Here is a 16,507-nt window from a genome sequence, read left to right as displayed (position 1 = left end):
GCCAGCCAAGGGCTGGGGCTGTATCCTGAAACTGGCACTTTCTTGGTCTGAAATTCTTTTGAATCTGGCAGAAAAGTTTGATTAGCCCCTTGGTGCAGCATCTCCTGCCCCTCACCTCAAGTGCTGAGGTGCCCCCTGTGATGAAGTGGGGCTGTTTTTAATGTTTCCTCTGAATACTGCGTTGGTGCCTCAGTTTCTGGCCGACCCTCTGTCTCCGTGGCAACTAATGGCCTGGCCCTTCTCCTCTGCAGAGGGATGCTAAAGGTGTGGGAGAACAAAGAGATCAGGTGACCTCCTGGCCTGAGAAAGAGACAAAGGCCACAAAAGGAGGGGCTGGAGGGGGTTTTTCAGTTTTGGAAGCTGGCTGGAAAGGGAGAGGGACATCCCGACAGGGCTTGGGCTTCCCAACGGGGCTGTGGCCTCCCTGGGGGACCCAGATGGACCTAACTAAAGGGGGTCCTGCTGTCTGTTCTTGCAAGACCTGCCTTGGACTGTGTTCCTGTCGTCCAAATAAACCTTCTGCTTTACTGGCTGGCTGAGAGTCACGTCTGACTGTGAAGTGGAGGTGCAGGACCCGGTGGCTTCCCAGGACCCTGCCTGGGCGGACTCGTGTGGGAAGTGCACGGAGGGGCAGAGGATGCTGAATGCTCCAAGGAGAGACCCAGGAGGTGAAGACGTGTGAGCTTCTTGCCCTGGAGACAGTCAACTCCAAGGGAGAGGAGGCTCCCCAAAGTCCTGACTGGCTTGGTGAGGAGCAGTTCCAGAGCATCGCCCAGGGACTCTGTGACACTTCCCACCCTGCTCTTCCCCACATCCTGGCTCCTAGGCCCGGGTGCCCACTGGAGCTGACAGAAGGCTGGGCTGGGACCACTGCATCTGCAGCTGGTGCACCTGGGTGAGGCGAGGGGCCCCTGCCAGGCTGGTGCATGGTAACTGTCTCCCTGGATTGCTCCTAGTCTGTCCCTTTAATGTCTCACTTGTGAGTCAGGGCTGATGCTGAGTCCGGTGAAGAGCTACCTATGGATACTGCTCCCCAGGGCCCTGGATCGGCTCATCTGGGAGTGGGCTCCTAGTTCATGTAGCTGCGAGTTGCTGGCCCCGCCCCACTCAGACCACAGCAATGGGATGGTTGGGAACATTACATTGAGCCCCTTCCCCAGCACGTTTACAGCAAAACAGTAGCACAGAACCGAATGGGAAGGGGAATAACTGGGGAACCTTTGCAAGATGAGCACTGGGCAGCCGTTACTGCTCTGCCCTTTCCCAGCATTCCCTGAGGCACCGATTGCTCAGGGGAGTTCACTGTGGTAGATGATTTTAGATGCATTCATTTGATCACGCTCGTCCTCTGAGGTGAGGTTGAGGGACTGTGACACTTTGAACTGCACCATGGATACCACAGCCAGCTCCTCGGGGTCCAGGACGCCCAGGCTGAAGTCTGGAAGAAAAGAGCAGATGCTACCTGGCATGATAGGAGCTGCTCCCAGATTGGAAGTGCTCCAAACCTCCCTGCAGAACAGAGCAGGCCCAGGCAGCTGGGCTCCAGACGCCCCTTCCAGTCCAGGAGACCAGGAGACAACTGCTGCTCCAGACAACAGCCTCCAACAGCTGGAAATGCAAAGGCACCTGTGACACCAGGCAGCTGCCCTGGGAGTTCCAAAGCCATCGTGTGCGGCCCAGACCCCGGTGAACACGTCCTAGCCAGGGACTGGGCACAGCCTATTCCTATCACTGGCTGCTGCTGCCATGTGCTCACTGCTGGAATGTCCAGCACAACAGGCCCAGAGGAGTCCCTGTCCCTGGAGAAGACTTGGGTGTAGCTATGCGGGGGCCTGCTCTACTGTCCTGCCACGGGTAGCCCTAGCTCCCACCGCCATCATGGCTGACTTGTGCTAGCTAACAGGGCCAGTGCCTGGGGAGAGCTGGTGGCTGTCAGGCCCCTGTATGCTCACAGGAACTGCCAGAGACCCAGAATCCAGGCCCTGGAATCAGGAGGTTCAGGATTGGGTGGAAGTCCCTGAAACACTGGAGACAACAATCTGCATTGGCTACTGCTCTGATCTCCCCTCCTGGAACACCTCTCTGGATAGCAAGGGGCTGCTCCTGGGCCGTTACCCATTTGCCCATTCCCAAGGGGCATGGGGGACAGACTCTGGCGCAGTGTAACACTGAATAACCATGGGTCCCTGTGGCCAGGACCTGCTTCTCCCAGGCTGGGTGGAGCCACATTTGGAAGAAACCCTGAAGCCTCCTGACTTTGACAGACGGGCTGCCATGGGCCAACAGGCTTTAAGCAAGGAGGCCGCACAGCTGGAGCAGGTCTCCCTGTCTCCCATCCTGCTTGGGGAGGTGGAGCATTTAGCAAATCTGCCAGCCCCTGAGCCATAGAAGAGGGCCCTACCTGCATCCCGGGCTGACTGTGACCAGCTAGCTAGGTTTGAAAGGTGCTGCACCCTGTCTACATTAGTATCTAGACTCCCTTCACTAAATCACGCTAGCTAACATGCTTCTAATGACCTGCTCCTTCCCTCATCCAGATGTGGCCATAGGTAGTGTCACCCCCAGAGAGCACAGGAGGGGACAAGCCAGGCACCCCTTGCTTGCCAAGGTCTCAAAGACCCATAGGCCGCAACCTTCTACTCCCAGGGACCCTGCAGGCTGGCTGCCCCTTCCCTGGCTGCATTCTGGGGCTGTGTCTCCATGGGGGGGATTTGCATCAGGGCTTTTTGCACCAGTTGTCAGGTCAGCCAAAGGCAAAGCAGGAACGCTGTGAGCGTTCCAGGTGTGGGAGATGGGAGAGTCCACCAGGGTGACTCTAGCATCTCAAAGCCTGACGAAGCCAGGAGAAAACTGAGCTGGGAAGCTTCTCCTGCCATGCCAGGGCTGGAGGCACAGCCCTGCCCTCGGTGCTAGGAGAAGCTGTGCTACTCAGCATTTGCTCCAACCCGAGGCACAAAAACACCCAGCCAGGCTATGGGCGATGAGGACTCACCTGAGCAGAGGGGCAGGCAGAGGGAGCAGTTGCTCCGGGTCGTTGTGTGGTGACAGTAGTCAATGCAGCTCTGCACAGGGACACCACACACTGCAAAGAGACACGAGTGGCTGTTATCTTCTCCCCAGAGAGACAACCCCCCACCAGACCTGCGTGATGAACACTCCAGCACTGCCCTGAAACCTTACAGTGAAACTAGATGCGACAGACAGCAAGAGCTCCGCAGCGCTGCCCATTCCCTTGGCCTGTTTCCTGTCCAGGTGTGGGTTTGGTATCCACCGCCTGTTTCCCCCTGCAACAGGGGTGGGATGGGGTGGTGTGCACACAATTGTGTGTGCACGAGTGTAACTTCAGTCCTGAGTCCTTGCAATCCCTTGGCAGCCTGCAAGGGCATCACCTCCACCTAGGGTGGCCAGACAGCAAGTATGAAAAATCTTGACAGATTGTGGGGGGTAACAGGCGCCTATATAAGACAAAGTCCCAAATATCAGGACTGTCTCTATAAAATCAGGACATAGAATCATAGAATATCAGGGTTGGAAGGGACCTCAGGAGGTTATCTAGTCACATCAGGTCACCCTACCTCCAGCCACAAGGGCACCTGTATCGAACGCCCAGGACCCTGGCCCCCCAGCAACAAGCTCCTGAGAGGAGTGGCTCCAGGCCATTCCCTTGGCCAACAAGCAGTTGGGTAGCTGAAGAATGCCAGCCCCAGAAGGCGGCGCTCCAGTCCCTGGGAAAAGTTGGGTTTGTCTGCAAGTGATAATCCAGTGCCTCGCTCTCGGAGTGGGGCGTCGTCCTGGACTCGGCTCAGGCCCTCGTGCTCTGACTGGGTGGTGCTAGCCCCAGGGTCCTGTCAGGACATAGGCAGCACCCGCTCCAGCCTGCTCTCTTCAAGGCTCTGGAACTTGGCTGAGAATACCTTTCCCTGGGAAGGACTGGCATGAAAGGAATCACATCGCCAGGAGAGAGAGACTTGGCAATGTAATCAAAACGTCACTTCTTCTTAGGCACCTGTGCAAACACACGCTATCACACACACTCACACGTGCGCACACACACACATGTGTGGACATAATGTATGCACACACACACACACACAAATACACATGCACACTCACTCACACCCACACACGTGCACACGGGCTCAGCTGGGATCCAACAGGAGACAGTAACCAGAATAGCAGTACTACAGGGGGAGCGGCGGGTGAGCGGGGAGCTGTTGCTGCTGTTTACCCAGCTCTGGCAGCGAGCTTGCTGAGACACTGAGCATGATACAGGGCTCCAGGCTCCACACCATCCATGCTGGCTGCAGCTCACGATTCAGGGCTGCCAGGCCATGGCACAGGGCAGGACTGCACCACAGGCATAAGGTCTCTGGGGTAGCGCTGCCCCTTCCCTCCCAACACACCCCCTCCTCCTGTTTATGCCAAGGGCAAGTGGGCAGCTGGCACAGGAAGTGTCAGGGCCTTTGCACCAGCTTTACCCCAGCACGGAGTCCCCTGCCATGAGCAGGAGAAGCACCATTGTTGGCATCTCAGCAGAGAGGCCCAAGACTCACTGAGCTATTGCACAGAGGGGGTGAGTGCAGGGTCTGAGGCACATTGCCAGCTGGTGTGGGGGGAGGAGGAAGCTGCTGCTGCCCCCACCCATGCTGGATCTGTTCTGTGAATAAACAGAGTCCAGGCTGCAGGCTCTCAGCTGACACTGGCACTGCATTCGCCACAGGAACCCCCCAGACGGACTCTGAGCAGTCACGGGGAAGGAGCACAGCTCTGGGCACCAGCAGGAAGGGAACTGGCAGATCCATTGTATCTGAGCTCTAGACACCAGCAAACAAGACCTTGCCCACAGATCTGTGGGGAATCATGGGATCCATTCCCCCTAAGGGAGATCTTCCCAAACATTCCACCTGAGAGAGTCCAGAGAGAAAAGTACATTGACAAACAAATGCCTCACATCCTGCCAGTCCTCCTGCAAACAACACCGAAGGGCGCAGAGCAGGAACCAGTTTAATTATCCTGACATGCCAAGAGCTTGATTTTATTATTCTGTCCTAAAGCAAAGCTTGGATTTCAATACTAATCCCGAGCCGGAATGCTCCACGTGACTCCCACAACACAGCCCAGACCTGCCCCAGCCACGCACATCTCTGGGGCCCACAACACAGCCCAGACCTGCCCCAGCCACGCACATCTCTGGGGCCCACAACACAGCCCTCACCTGCCCCAGCCACGCAAAACTCTGGGGCCCACAACACAGCCCTCAACTGCCCCAGCCACGCACAACTCTGGGGCCCACAACACAGCCCTCACCTGCCCCAGACACACACAACACTGGGTCCCACAACACAGCCCTCACCTGCCCCAGACACACACAACACTGGGTCCCAAAACATAGCCCTCACCTGCCCTGGACACACACAACACTGGGTCCCACAACACAGTCCAGACCTACCCCAGCCATGCACAACACTGGGTCCCACAACACAGCGCTCACCTGCCCCAGCCACCCACAACTCTGCATCCCACAACACAGCCCAGACCTGCCATAGCCACCCACAACACTGGGTCCCACAATACAACCCAGATCTGCCCCAGCCACCCACAATACTGGGTCCCACAACACAGTCCAGGTAGGGTTGCCAACTTTGGTTGGATGAATTCCTGGAGGTTTCATCACATGATATTATCTTTAATTAAAGATTCATCTTTAATTCCTGGGAATGCCAGGACAATCTGGAAGGGTTGGCAAAGCTAAGCCCAAGCAATACACAACACTGAGTCCCACAACACAGCCCAGGCCACGCAGGACTCTGGCATGGTGATAGTGACTCTGAAATGCTCAGGGAGATTAGAGAGGCTATTACAATAAAAACCTCTATAATAATGGGGGATTTCCACTATCCCCATATTGACTGGGTACATGTCACCTCAGGACAGAATGCCGAGATAAAGTTTTTTGACACCATCAATGACTGCTTCTTGGAGCAGTGAGTCCTGGAACCCACAAGAGGAGAGGCAATGCTTGATTTCCCTTGATTTAAGTGGAGTACAGGCTCAGGTCCAAGAGGTGAATATAGCTGGACCTCTTGGTAATAGTGACCATAATATAATTAAATTTAACATCCCTGTGGTGGGGAAAACTCTACAGCAGCCCAGCACTGTAGCATTTAATATCAGAAAGGAGAACTACACAGAAATGAGGAGGTTAGTGAAACAGAAATTAAAAGGTACAGCGCCAAAAGTGAAATCTCTGCAAGCTGCATGGAAACTTTTTAAAGACACCATAATAGAGGCTCAACTTAAATGTATATCTCAAATTAAAAAACATAGTAAGGGAACCAAAAAAGAGCCATCGTGGTTCAACAACAAAGTAAAAGAAGCAGTGAGAGGCAAAAAGGCACCCTTTAAAAAGTGGAAGATAAATCCTAGTGAAGTAAATAGAAAAGAGCATAAACTCTGGCAAATGAAGTGTAAAAGTATAATTAGAAAGACCAAAAAAAATTTGAAGAACAGCTAGCCAAAGACTCCAAAAGTAATTGCAAACATTTTTTTAAATACATCAGAAGCAGGAAGCTGCTAAACAACCAGTGGGGCCACTGGACAATCAAGATGCTAAAGGAGCACTCAAAGACAATAAGGCCATCGCAGAGAAACTAAATGAATTCTCAGAGGGGCAGCCGTGTTAGTCTGGATCTGTAAAAGCAGCAAAGAATCCTGTGGCACCTTATAGACTAACAGACGTTTTGGAGCATGAGCTTTCGTGGGTGAATACCCACTTCGTCAGGATGTGAGGGAGATTCCCAAACCTAGGCCATTCTTTTTGGGTGACAGATCTGAGGAACTGTCCCAGATTGAGGTGTCATTAGAGGAGGTTTGGGAACAAATTGATAAACTAAACAGTAATAAGTCTCCAGGACCTGATGCTATTCACCCAAGAGGTCAGAAGGAACTCGAATGTGAAACTGCAGGACTACTAACCGTCACCTGTTACCTATCATTTAAATCAGTTTCTGTACCAAATGACTGGAAGAAGCTAATGTGATGCCAATTTTTAAAAAGGGCTCCAGAGGTGACCCTGACAACTACAGGCCATTCATTAAATGGATTAAAAACTGGCTAACTGATAGGTTAGAAAATGTAACTATAAACAGGACATCTTTACTAAGTGGGTGTGTTTCTAGGGGGTTCTCACAGGGATCAGTTCTTGGCTCTACACCAGTGGTTCGCAAACTTCTGTATTGGTGACCCCTTTCACATAGCAAGCCTCTGAGTGTGAAACCACTTATAAATTAAAAACATTTTTCTATACTTAACACCATTATAAATTGTGGAGGAAAAGTGGGGTTGGGGTGGAGGCTGACAGCTTGCGACCCCCCATGTAATAACCACACGACCCTCCGAGGGGTCCCAACCCCCAGCTGGAGAACCCCTGCTTTACACTATTTAACATTTTTATCAACAACCTAAAAGAAACAAACTCATCACTGACAAAGTTGGCAAACAACACAAACATTGGGGGAACAGTAAATAAAGAGGACGGGTCACTGATTCAGAGCGATCTTGATCACTTGGTAAGCTGGGTGCAAGCTAACAATATGTATTTTAATACGGCTAAATGTAAATGTATTTGTCTAGGAACAAAGAACGTGGGCCATACTGACAGGGCGGGGGACTCTAGCAGAGAAACGTATGACACAAACCAATGGCTGGAAGTTGAAGCTAGACAAATTCAGATTGGACATAAGACCTACATTTTCTAACAGTGAGAGTCGTTAATCATTGGAACAATTTACCAAGGGATGTGGTGATTCTCCATAACTAGCAGTTTTTCAGTCAAGACTAGGTGTTTTTCTAAAAGCTCTGCTCTAGGGATTATCTTGGGGCAGGTCTCTGGCCTGAGTTACACCAGAGATCAGGCTAGAGGATTACAATGGTCCCTTCTGGCCTTTGAATCAGAATCTAAGCCCACTGCTTCTTGTCCTACCTTCAGTGGACATGAAGAACAATTGATCACAGTCCTCTTTATACCGGCCAACTTAGCTGAAGACTCTTGTCAGGTCCTCCTGTGTCTTCTTTTCTCAACACTAAACATGCCCAGTTATTTTAATCTTTTCTGATAGGTCAGGTTTTCTGAACCCTTTATAATTTCTGTTGTTCTCCTCTGGACTCTCTCCAATTTGTCTCCATCTTTCCTAAAGTGCAGTACCCAGAACTGGCCACAGGACTCCAGCTGAGGTCTCACCAGTGCCAAGCAGAGTGGGGCAAGCACCTCCCATGTCTTTGGGCAGGTCTACACACAAAACGGTGCAGCAGTGCAGCTACACTGATGCACCTGCCCTGCTGTAGTGCTTCAGTGAAGACGCTACTACACTGATGGGACACTTTCTGCCACTGGCATAGTTCATCCACCTCCAGAAGAGGCGGTAGCTATGTTGACAGGAGAAGCCCTCCCATCGACACAGTGCGATCTACAATGTGGGTTAAGTCAGTATAACTGCGTCGCACACTCTCGAGCAACATATTTATATTGATGTAAGTTTACAGTTTAGACCTGGTCTTGCATACAACACTCCTGTTAATACACCCCAGAATTATGTTACCCTTTTTTGCAGCTGCATCATATTTTTGGCTCATGATCAATTTGTGATCCAGTATAACCCCCAGGGCCTTTTCAGCAGTACTACCGCCTAGCCAGTTACTTCCTATTTTGTACTTGTGAGTGTGATTTTTCCTTCCCAAGCATAGTACCTCACACTCATCTTTGCTGAATTTCATCTTGTTGAACTCAGAACAATTCTCCAATTTGTCATGGTTGTTTTGAATTCTAATCCTGTTCTCCAAAGGTCTTGCATCACCTGCCGGCTTGGTGTCATCTGCAAATTTTGTAAGCACACTCTCCAATCTATTATCCAAGTCATTTATGACAATAATGAATAGTACCAGACCCAGGCCTGACCCTGTGGAGCCTACTGCATACGTCCTCCCAGTCTGACAGCAAATCATTAATAACTATTCTGAGTATAATCTTTCAACCAGTTGTGCACCCACCTTATAGTAATTTCATCTAGACCACATTTCCCCTCGTTTGCTTATGAGACCATCATGTGGGGCTGTGTCAACAACCTTAATAAATTCAAGATATACCACATCTATGCTTCCTCCCTAGCCCCTGGCCAGTATCCCTCTCAAAGAAAGCAATTGGGTTGTTTGGCGTGATTTGGGCTTGACAAATCCATGCTGGCTATTCTTATAACCCTATTATCCTCTAGGTGCTTACAAACTGAATGTTTACTGATTTGTTCCAGTATCTTTTCAGGTAGTGAAGTTAGGCTGACTGGTCTATTATTCCCCAGGTGCTATGTTTTCCCTTCTCAAGTCCTCTGGGACCTCACTCATCCTCCAGAAGTTCTCGAAGATACACTGCTACCTCGATAGAATGCCACCCGATATAACACGAATTTGGATATAACTCAGTAAAGCAGTGCTCCGGGGGGGGGGGCATGTTCAATATAACACAGTTTCACCTATAACGCTGTAAGATTTTTTGGCTCCCAAGGACAGCGTTATGTCGAGGTAGAGGTGTAATTGCTAATGGTTCCAAGATTGCATCACCTAGTTCCTTAAGTATATTAGGATGAATTTCATCGGGCCTGCCAATTTGAATACATCTAACTTATCCAAATATTCCTTAACCTCTTCTTTCTCTATTTTGGCTTGTGTTCCTTCCCCCTGGTTGTTAATATTAATTACATTGTGCATCAGGTCACCATTAACCTTTTTAGTGAAGACTGAAACAAAATTGGCAATACCTCAGCTTTCTTGAGGTTATCAGTTGTTAGCACTCCTTCCCCACTAAGTAGAGGACCTACACTTTCCTTTCTCTTTCTCTTGCTTCTAATGTATTTAAAGAACCTCTTCTTATGCTGTTATGTCCCTTGCTCGGTGTAACCCATTTTGTGCCTTACTGTTTCTGATTTTGTCCATACATGCTTATCTTTGAGAAGTCATGGAAGACGGGAGAGATTCCAGAAGACTGGAAAAGGGCAAATACAGTGCCCATCTATAAAAAGGGAAATAAGGACAACCCAGGGAATTACAGACCAGTCAGCTTAACTTCTGTACCTGGAAAGATAATGGAGCAAATAATTAAGCAATCAATTTCCAAACATCAAGAAGATGCTAAGGTGATAAGTACCGGTCAGCATGGATTTGTCAAGAACAAATCATGTCAAAGCAACCTGATAGCTTTCTTTAACAGGGTAACAAGCCTTGTGGATGGGGGGAAGAGGTAGGTGTGGTATATCTTGACTTTAGTAAATCTTTTGATACTGTCTCGCATGACCTTCTCATAAATAAACTAGGGAAATGCAACCTAGATGGAGTACTATAAGGTGGGTGCAAAACTGGTAGGAAAACAGTTCCCAAAGAGTAGTTACAGTGGTTCACAGTCATGCTGGACAGACATAAGGAGTGGGGTCCGGCAGGGATCGGTTCTGGGTCCAGTTCTGTTCAATACCTTCATCAATGATTTAGATAATAGCATAGAGAATACACTGATAACGTTTGTGGATGATACCAAGCTGGGAAGGGTTTCAAGTGATTTGGAGGATAGGATTTAAATTCAAAATGATCTGGGCAAACTGGAGACATGGTCTGAAGTCAATAGGCTGAAATTTAATAAGGACAAATGCAAAGTACTCCATTTAGGAAGGAACAAAATGGGAAATGACTGCGTAGGAAGGAGTACTGTGGAAAGGGATCTGGGAGTCATAGTGGACCACAAACTAAATATGAGTCAACAGTGTAACGCTGTTGCAAAAAAAGCAAACATCATTCTGGGATGTATTAGCAGGAGTGTTGTAAGCAAGACACAAGAAGTAATTCTTCCGCTTTACTCCGCACTGATTAGGCCTGAACTGGAGTATTGTGTCCAGGTCTGGCCACCACGATTCAGGAAGGATGTGGACAAATTGGAGAAAGTCCAGAGAAGAGCAACAAAAAGGTCTAGAAAACATGACCTATGAGGGAAGATTGAAAAAATTGGGTTTGTTTAGTCCGGAAAAAAGCAGACTGAGGGGGGACATGAGAATAGTTTTCAAGTACATGAAAGGTTGTTACAAGGAGGAGGGAGAAAAATTGTTCTTAACCTCTGAGGACAGGGCAAGAAGCAATGGGCTTAAATTGTAGCACAGAAGGTTTAGGTTGGAAAAATTTTCCTGTCGGAGTGGTAAGCACTGGAATAAATTGCCTAGGGAGATTGTGGAATCTCCATCACCGGAGATTTTTAACAGCAGGTTAGACAAACACCTGTCAGGAATGGTCTAGATCACTAGTCCTCCCATGAGTGCACGGGACTGAACTAGATACCTCTCCAGGTCCCTTCCAGTTCTAGGATTCTATGCTTGTGCTATTCTTTTATAATCTGCCTTAGCAATTCATCCCTGTTTCCACTTTCTGTAGGATTCCCAATTAACATCCCCTATGGAATGACACACCCCAAGGCTCCCGCCACCCCCAACCCCTTTTCTCACCTCACCAGACCAGGCAGCAGAAGGGCCAGGGCTCTCACCTTGGGCTCCCGACATCCGGACTCTGCCACTGCAATCACACGCAGGTCGCTCTTGGGGGGCAGTGTATCTATGACAGCGCAGGCCGCTGAACCCCTCAGCACATACTGCAACCAAAGAGGAGAGAATGCTCAGCAGAGTGCAGCAGGCCATAGGCTGGGTGAACAGATTTAGCTCTTGGCACTCACCCAGCCCCCTGACAGCCTTCACAGAGCAGAGCAAGTGTCACACATAGGGCGACCAGACAGGATGAAGAAAATATTGGGACACATGGGAGGGGGGTGAGTCCTGCCGGCGGAGAAAAAAAAAAGCGCGGAGTCCCGGAGTCCTGCTGGCAGAGAGGGAAAAAAAAAATAATGGAGTCCCGACGGAGGGGCGGGGCGGGGGAGAAAGAAAAAAAATTGAGTCCCGCCGGCAGAGAGATAGACAGAGAAAAAAAAACAGAGTCCCGGAGTTCCACCGGCACAGGGGGAAAAAAATAAAATAAAAATAAAAGCGGAGTCCTACTAGCACAGTAAAAAAAAACAAACAGAGTCCTGGAGTCCCGCCGGCAGAGGCGGGGAAAAAAGCGGAGTCCTGCCGGAGGAGCAAAACAAAACAAAACAAACCAGGAGTGTGAAATATCGGGACAAATTGCGTCCTGACCAAACATTGATTGGGATGCAGGACAAATGCCTGAAAATCGGGACAGTCCCAATTTTATCGGGACCTCTGGTCCCCCTAGTTGCACAAATGGGTTAACAGACTCATCCTACACTGGCACCAGGACAAAGGGCATGCTGGGCCTGACTTACACCCCTATTGCAATGGCCCCATGGGGCTTTGTAGAGGTACAGAATCAGCAGGGCATAGGACCTCTCCAGCCATGCCTCCTCTCTCTCCCTCCCACTCCCCCCAACCCTCAGCGCCCACCCTGTCTCTGCCCTGCCCCCAGCCTGCCCTGGAGCACACCCTGTGCCAGAGGCCGGGATACAGGCAATGCAGTAGCCCCCCTGCACCAGGCTTATTCCCAGTTTACCTGCCCTGTGGCCCAACAGTGAAGCTAGGGCTGAGAGGAAACTGAGGCACTGATTGATGGGCTTGACTGACCCAAGTCACACAGCAGATCAGTGGCAGAGCTAGAATTAGAACCCAGGTCTGCTAAGTCCCCAAGCCTGCTCCTCCTCCACCCTACACCAATACCCAGGCACTCCACTTGCCTGGGTGTCAATGACTCGGCAAGGAGCGAGGCAGGGTAGGCTCAGGCCCACAATGCCTTGCTCTCAGCACGAGGCCATGCTACCGCTTTGCAGATATGAGCATGGGATGCCTCTGGGTGGGGTTCTGCTCTTACTGGTCCATACGTAGAGTGTGGAGTTGGGTCGGGAGATAATGCCAGCCATGGAGCTGATCAGGTAGACGCCTGTCCCAGCCTGCAGAACGGCTGCGCACATGCTCCTCTCATGGAGGCACTCCTGCTTAGCCTGCTCCAGGCTCTCGGCAGAAGGATACAGGAATGCTGGGTCTCCCACTACGCCCCGGCCAGGCTGCTTCACAAACCACTCGGTAGCTGGGGGAAGCAGAGAGTGAAAAAAAATTTCTCTGGGTCTCTCGTGAAACACGTGTGCTATCAGACACACAGCTGCGAGCCACGGCCTCGCTTCCACTCCGAACAGCCAGCAAATGCCCTGCACTAGCCCCTTGCAGCCCTAGTGCCATGGCGCTGCTGGACGTGACGGTCCCACTGCAGGCACGGCAGCACACATGGCAATGACCAGGAACAGAAGCCCGCAGCCACCCAGGAGTTCAGAGGTGTCCGTGTGTCCCCAACAAGCCACAGCCAGCTTCAAACCCCAGCCACGGCTAAAGCCAAAAAGGGCGGGAGGGAATGGGCAGCGCAGGAGGATGCTCTGGGGCAGAAGGAAGTGTAAGCAGGTGTGCTGCTGCAGCAGGAACCGGCCTCCAATAAACGCCCTTTGGGGCTGGATTCACTGCCTCCACCCAGCCAAATAGCAGAGCCACCTTTCCACATGGGACTATCCATTTGGGGTGCCTCCGTTGTGGGTCAGACACATTTCAGGGGCTGAGCGCCCACCCTCAGAAACTCACGTCTCTTTTTCCAGCCACCTCCTGTCACGCTTCCCATGCTGGGGCTGGAGGGCAGGGCTCTGAGCCAGCTCCCCCCCCGGGCAGACTAAGGGAGGTGGAGGAGGGACAGGATTGGGCCCAGTGCTGTCCCACTTTCTGATTGGGACACATGGCAGGAGCCTGTGAGGCAGCGTGAAGGAAGCGGAGGAGAATGTAACGGCTTCCAAAGCGGGGGGGCCACAAACGCACCTGGGGAGGGGGGGCAGTGACGGGAATGGGGGCACACAGCCTGTTCTCCCACCCAGACTGTGCCAGGGCTCTCAGCTTCCCCCACGGCCCAGCAGGAACAGGGGCTTCTAATTCTGCCCGGGACGTGACATTCTGGAGCAGAACGTGACCCTCCTTCCAAATCTGGCACATGTTCAAATTCCAGTTTTATTCGGATTCCTCCTGCTGCTGCCCCTCATTGAGCTCTTCCCCCAGCCAGCGCTGGGCGTGGCTGGGAACAGGAGAACAAGGACATCTGTTTGGAAAGCGAGGTGGATACACCGTGCCAGGAGAATTGCGATCTAGTCTGTGTACTCCTTGCTATTGCTACAGACACAAAGGAAGGGGTTAAGACGACGTGCCAAATTGTTACCATTTGGCTTTAAGAATTTAATTCCTTGCAAAATTACAAGTAATTAAAGATCAAAGTTGAGATACTTTTTGTGACTGCCATGGTGCTAGAGGTTATTTTCAGCTCAAATTTGATGGTTTGCCTGTGGCTATCCTTATCGTTTAGATGTTTAGATGTTTCTAAAGAAGATGTAACTACAAACAAAAATTAGGCCTTCCCAAGCTTAGGAACCTGTTTTTAAACTCTGCAGGTTCCTTCCCAGGCATCCCAAACCCCCTTGGTTTAGTTGTGCTCCTAGACAAGTGGTCATGTGTGTGGGTAGGGGGGAAGGATCTGGAGGGCAGAGCTCACTGGGATGTACCTGCAGGAAGAGGCTGCTAAGGGGCTGGAGGAGGCAGCAGTTCTGGCGAGCTCCTAAACTCTGCCGGAATAGAGAGTTGCACTCCTGAAGAGCTCAGAAATTTTGCTGGAGCCAGCCCCCTGTGAGCTCTGACAGAGCCCAGCCCCTAGAGGCAGGTCAAGGGACAGAGAAGCTTTATACAGTAACTCCTCGCTTAACGTTGTAGTTCTCTTCCTGAAAAATGCAACTTTAAGCGAAATGATGTTAAATGAATCCAATTTCCCCATAAAAAATAATGTAAATGGGGGGGTTAGGTTCCAGGGAACTTTTTTTCACCAGACAAAAGACTATATTATATATATATACAGTATAAGTTTTAAACGAACAATTTAATACTGTACACAGCGATGATGATTGTGAAGCTTGGTTGAGGTGGTGGAATCAGAGGGTGAGATATTTCCCAGGGAATGCCTTACTGCTAAATGATGAACTAGCACTCGGCTGAGCCCTCAAGGGTTAACACGTTATTGTTAATGTAGCCTCACACTCTACAAGGCAGCACGAATGGAGGGAGGGGAGACAGCATGGCAGAGAGAGACAGACACACACCCTGTGTGTGAGAGAGCTAGATGTGCATTGTCCCTTTAAGTACGCTGGCTCCACTCTAAGTACATTGCCTTTTTAAGTAGACCAGGAAGTTGAGACAGCAGCTGCTTCCAGCAAGTTCTCTCAGTCCTGAGCTCTGTCCTGTCATCCTCCCCCCCACCCCGCTCTATGAAAATAGGATGAGCAGGGGGGACTGGGATACCCTGATATTAGCCCCCCTCTTTCCACCTCCCACTACCCCACAGCAAGCAGGAGGCTCCTGGGAGCAGCTCCCGGGCAGAGGGCAGGAGCAGCACATGGCAGTGCGGGAGAGACAGCTGAACTGCTGGCAACTGATAGCCTGCTGGGCGGCTGCCACACAGGGAACTTAGAGGAGCAGGGAGCTGATCGGGGGGCTGCTGGTCCACCCTGGTTCCAAGCCCCCACCAGCTAGCTCCAACAGGCTGCTCTTCCTTCAAGCAGTGGACAAAGCAGGCAGCTGCCAAACAACGTTATAAGGGAGCATTACACAGCTTTAAATGAGGATGTTCCCTAACTGATCAGAAACGTAACAACGAAACACCGTTAACTGGACGACTTTAAGTGAGGAGTTACTGTACAACAAGTGAGAGAAAAGATCACAAAAGAAGGACCTCCCTGAATCAAGGAGAACCATCAGAGTCCTGCTCAAAGCAACCCCACGTTACTCCTCTGGCCACTGACCAGACACAGGACCTTGGGGAGCAATGGCTGTGGCCAGGGAGGACACTACACTTCCACTGGAGCTGCCTTTGCAAGCTGGGAGGCCAGCAAGCATCTCTCTGCAGTTCTGCTGGGCTGGAAGGGACTAAAGCCGTGTCTGTTTGCTGGTCCCAGAGGGAAATGAGGGTCAGGGGGATCCCTGTCCTGTTCTCTGTCCAGCCCTACAACGGACGCTGCTTTGCCCACTTACTGGCAGTCATAATGGCAGGGCCGAGGATCAGCTAGGCCAGAAAGAACATGCCCCCTGTCAGCCCCCTCCCATGGCAGGGGAGGGGGGAGAGGGAGGAAGCTCCCACAGCCGAGCCCAGGCTGCACCTGCTCTAGGGTTAGCTAATGAACTCAGTCCCCAGGGCTGTCAATGCAGCGGAAGTGCTATCCTGCTCCTGGGAAAGCCAGCATGGGGCTCAGGCTCTGGGCTGGCACTGGCTAGTCCCTTACCCTCGCTGCACTTGCAGATGAACGGCTTTCTCGCCTCACAGCTGGCATCCATTAGAAGTCCGCTTGCTGTATCCAGCCACACACAATCCTTCAGGCCACCGTCTGCCAGGTCATCTCGTAAGTGCCTTCCCC

The 16,507-nt window shown here is 51.1% G+C and overlaps 1 protein-coding gene across 1 annotated transcript in view; it reads right to left on the bottom strand.

Moving 5' to 3' along the window:
• Positions 1-1,040: 1,040 nt before the first annotated feature.
• LOC127036283 (uncharacterized) overlaps positions 1,041-16,507 on the bottom strand; it is a 63,758-nt gene continuing 48,291 nt past the window's right edge. Inside the window, exons 29-33 of the mRNA XM_050927092.1 lie at positions 16,376-16,500; positions 12,898-13,113; positions 11,567-11,671; positions 2,993-3,082; positions 1,041-1,438 (exon numbers count right to left, since the gene is read on the bottom strand). Of these exons, the coding sequence (XP_050783049.1) occupies positions 1,290-1,438; positions 2,993-3,082; positions 11,567-11,671; positions 12,898-13,113; positions 16,376-16,500 (685 nt within the window). The 3' untranslated portion in view covers positions 1,041-1,289. The remainder of the gene's footprint in view (positions 1,439-2,992; positions 3,083-11,566; positions 11,672-12,897; positions 13,114-16,375; positions 16,501-16,507) is intronic.

The sequence above is a fragment of the Gopherus flavomarginatus genome, chromosome 17, assembly GCF_025201925.1.
Source record: "Gopherus flavomarginatus isolate rGopFla2 chromosome 17, rGopFla2.mat.asm, whole genome shotgun sequence".
In the NCBI taxonomy this organism is placed as follows: domain Eukaryota; kingdom Metazoa; phylum Chordata; order Testudines; family Testudinidae; genus Gopherus; species Gopherus flavomarginatus.
Note: the sequence above shows the minus strand (reverse complement) of the source record. Positions and strands in the feature narration are given on the sequence as shown.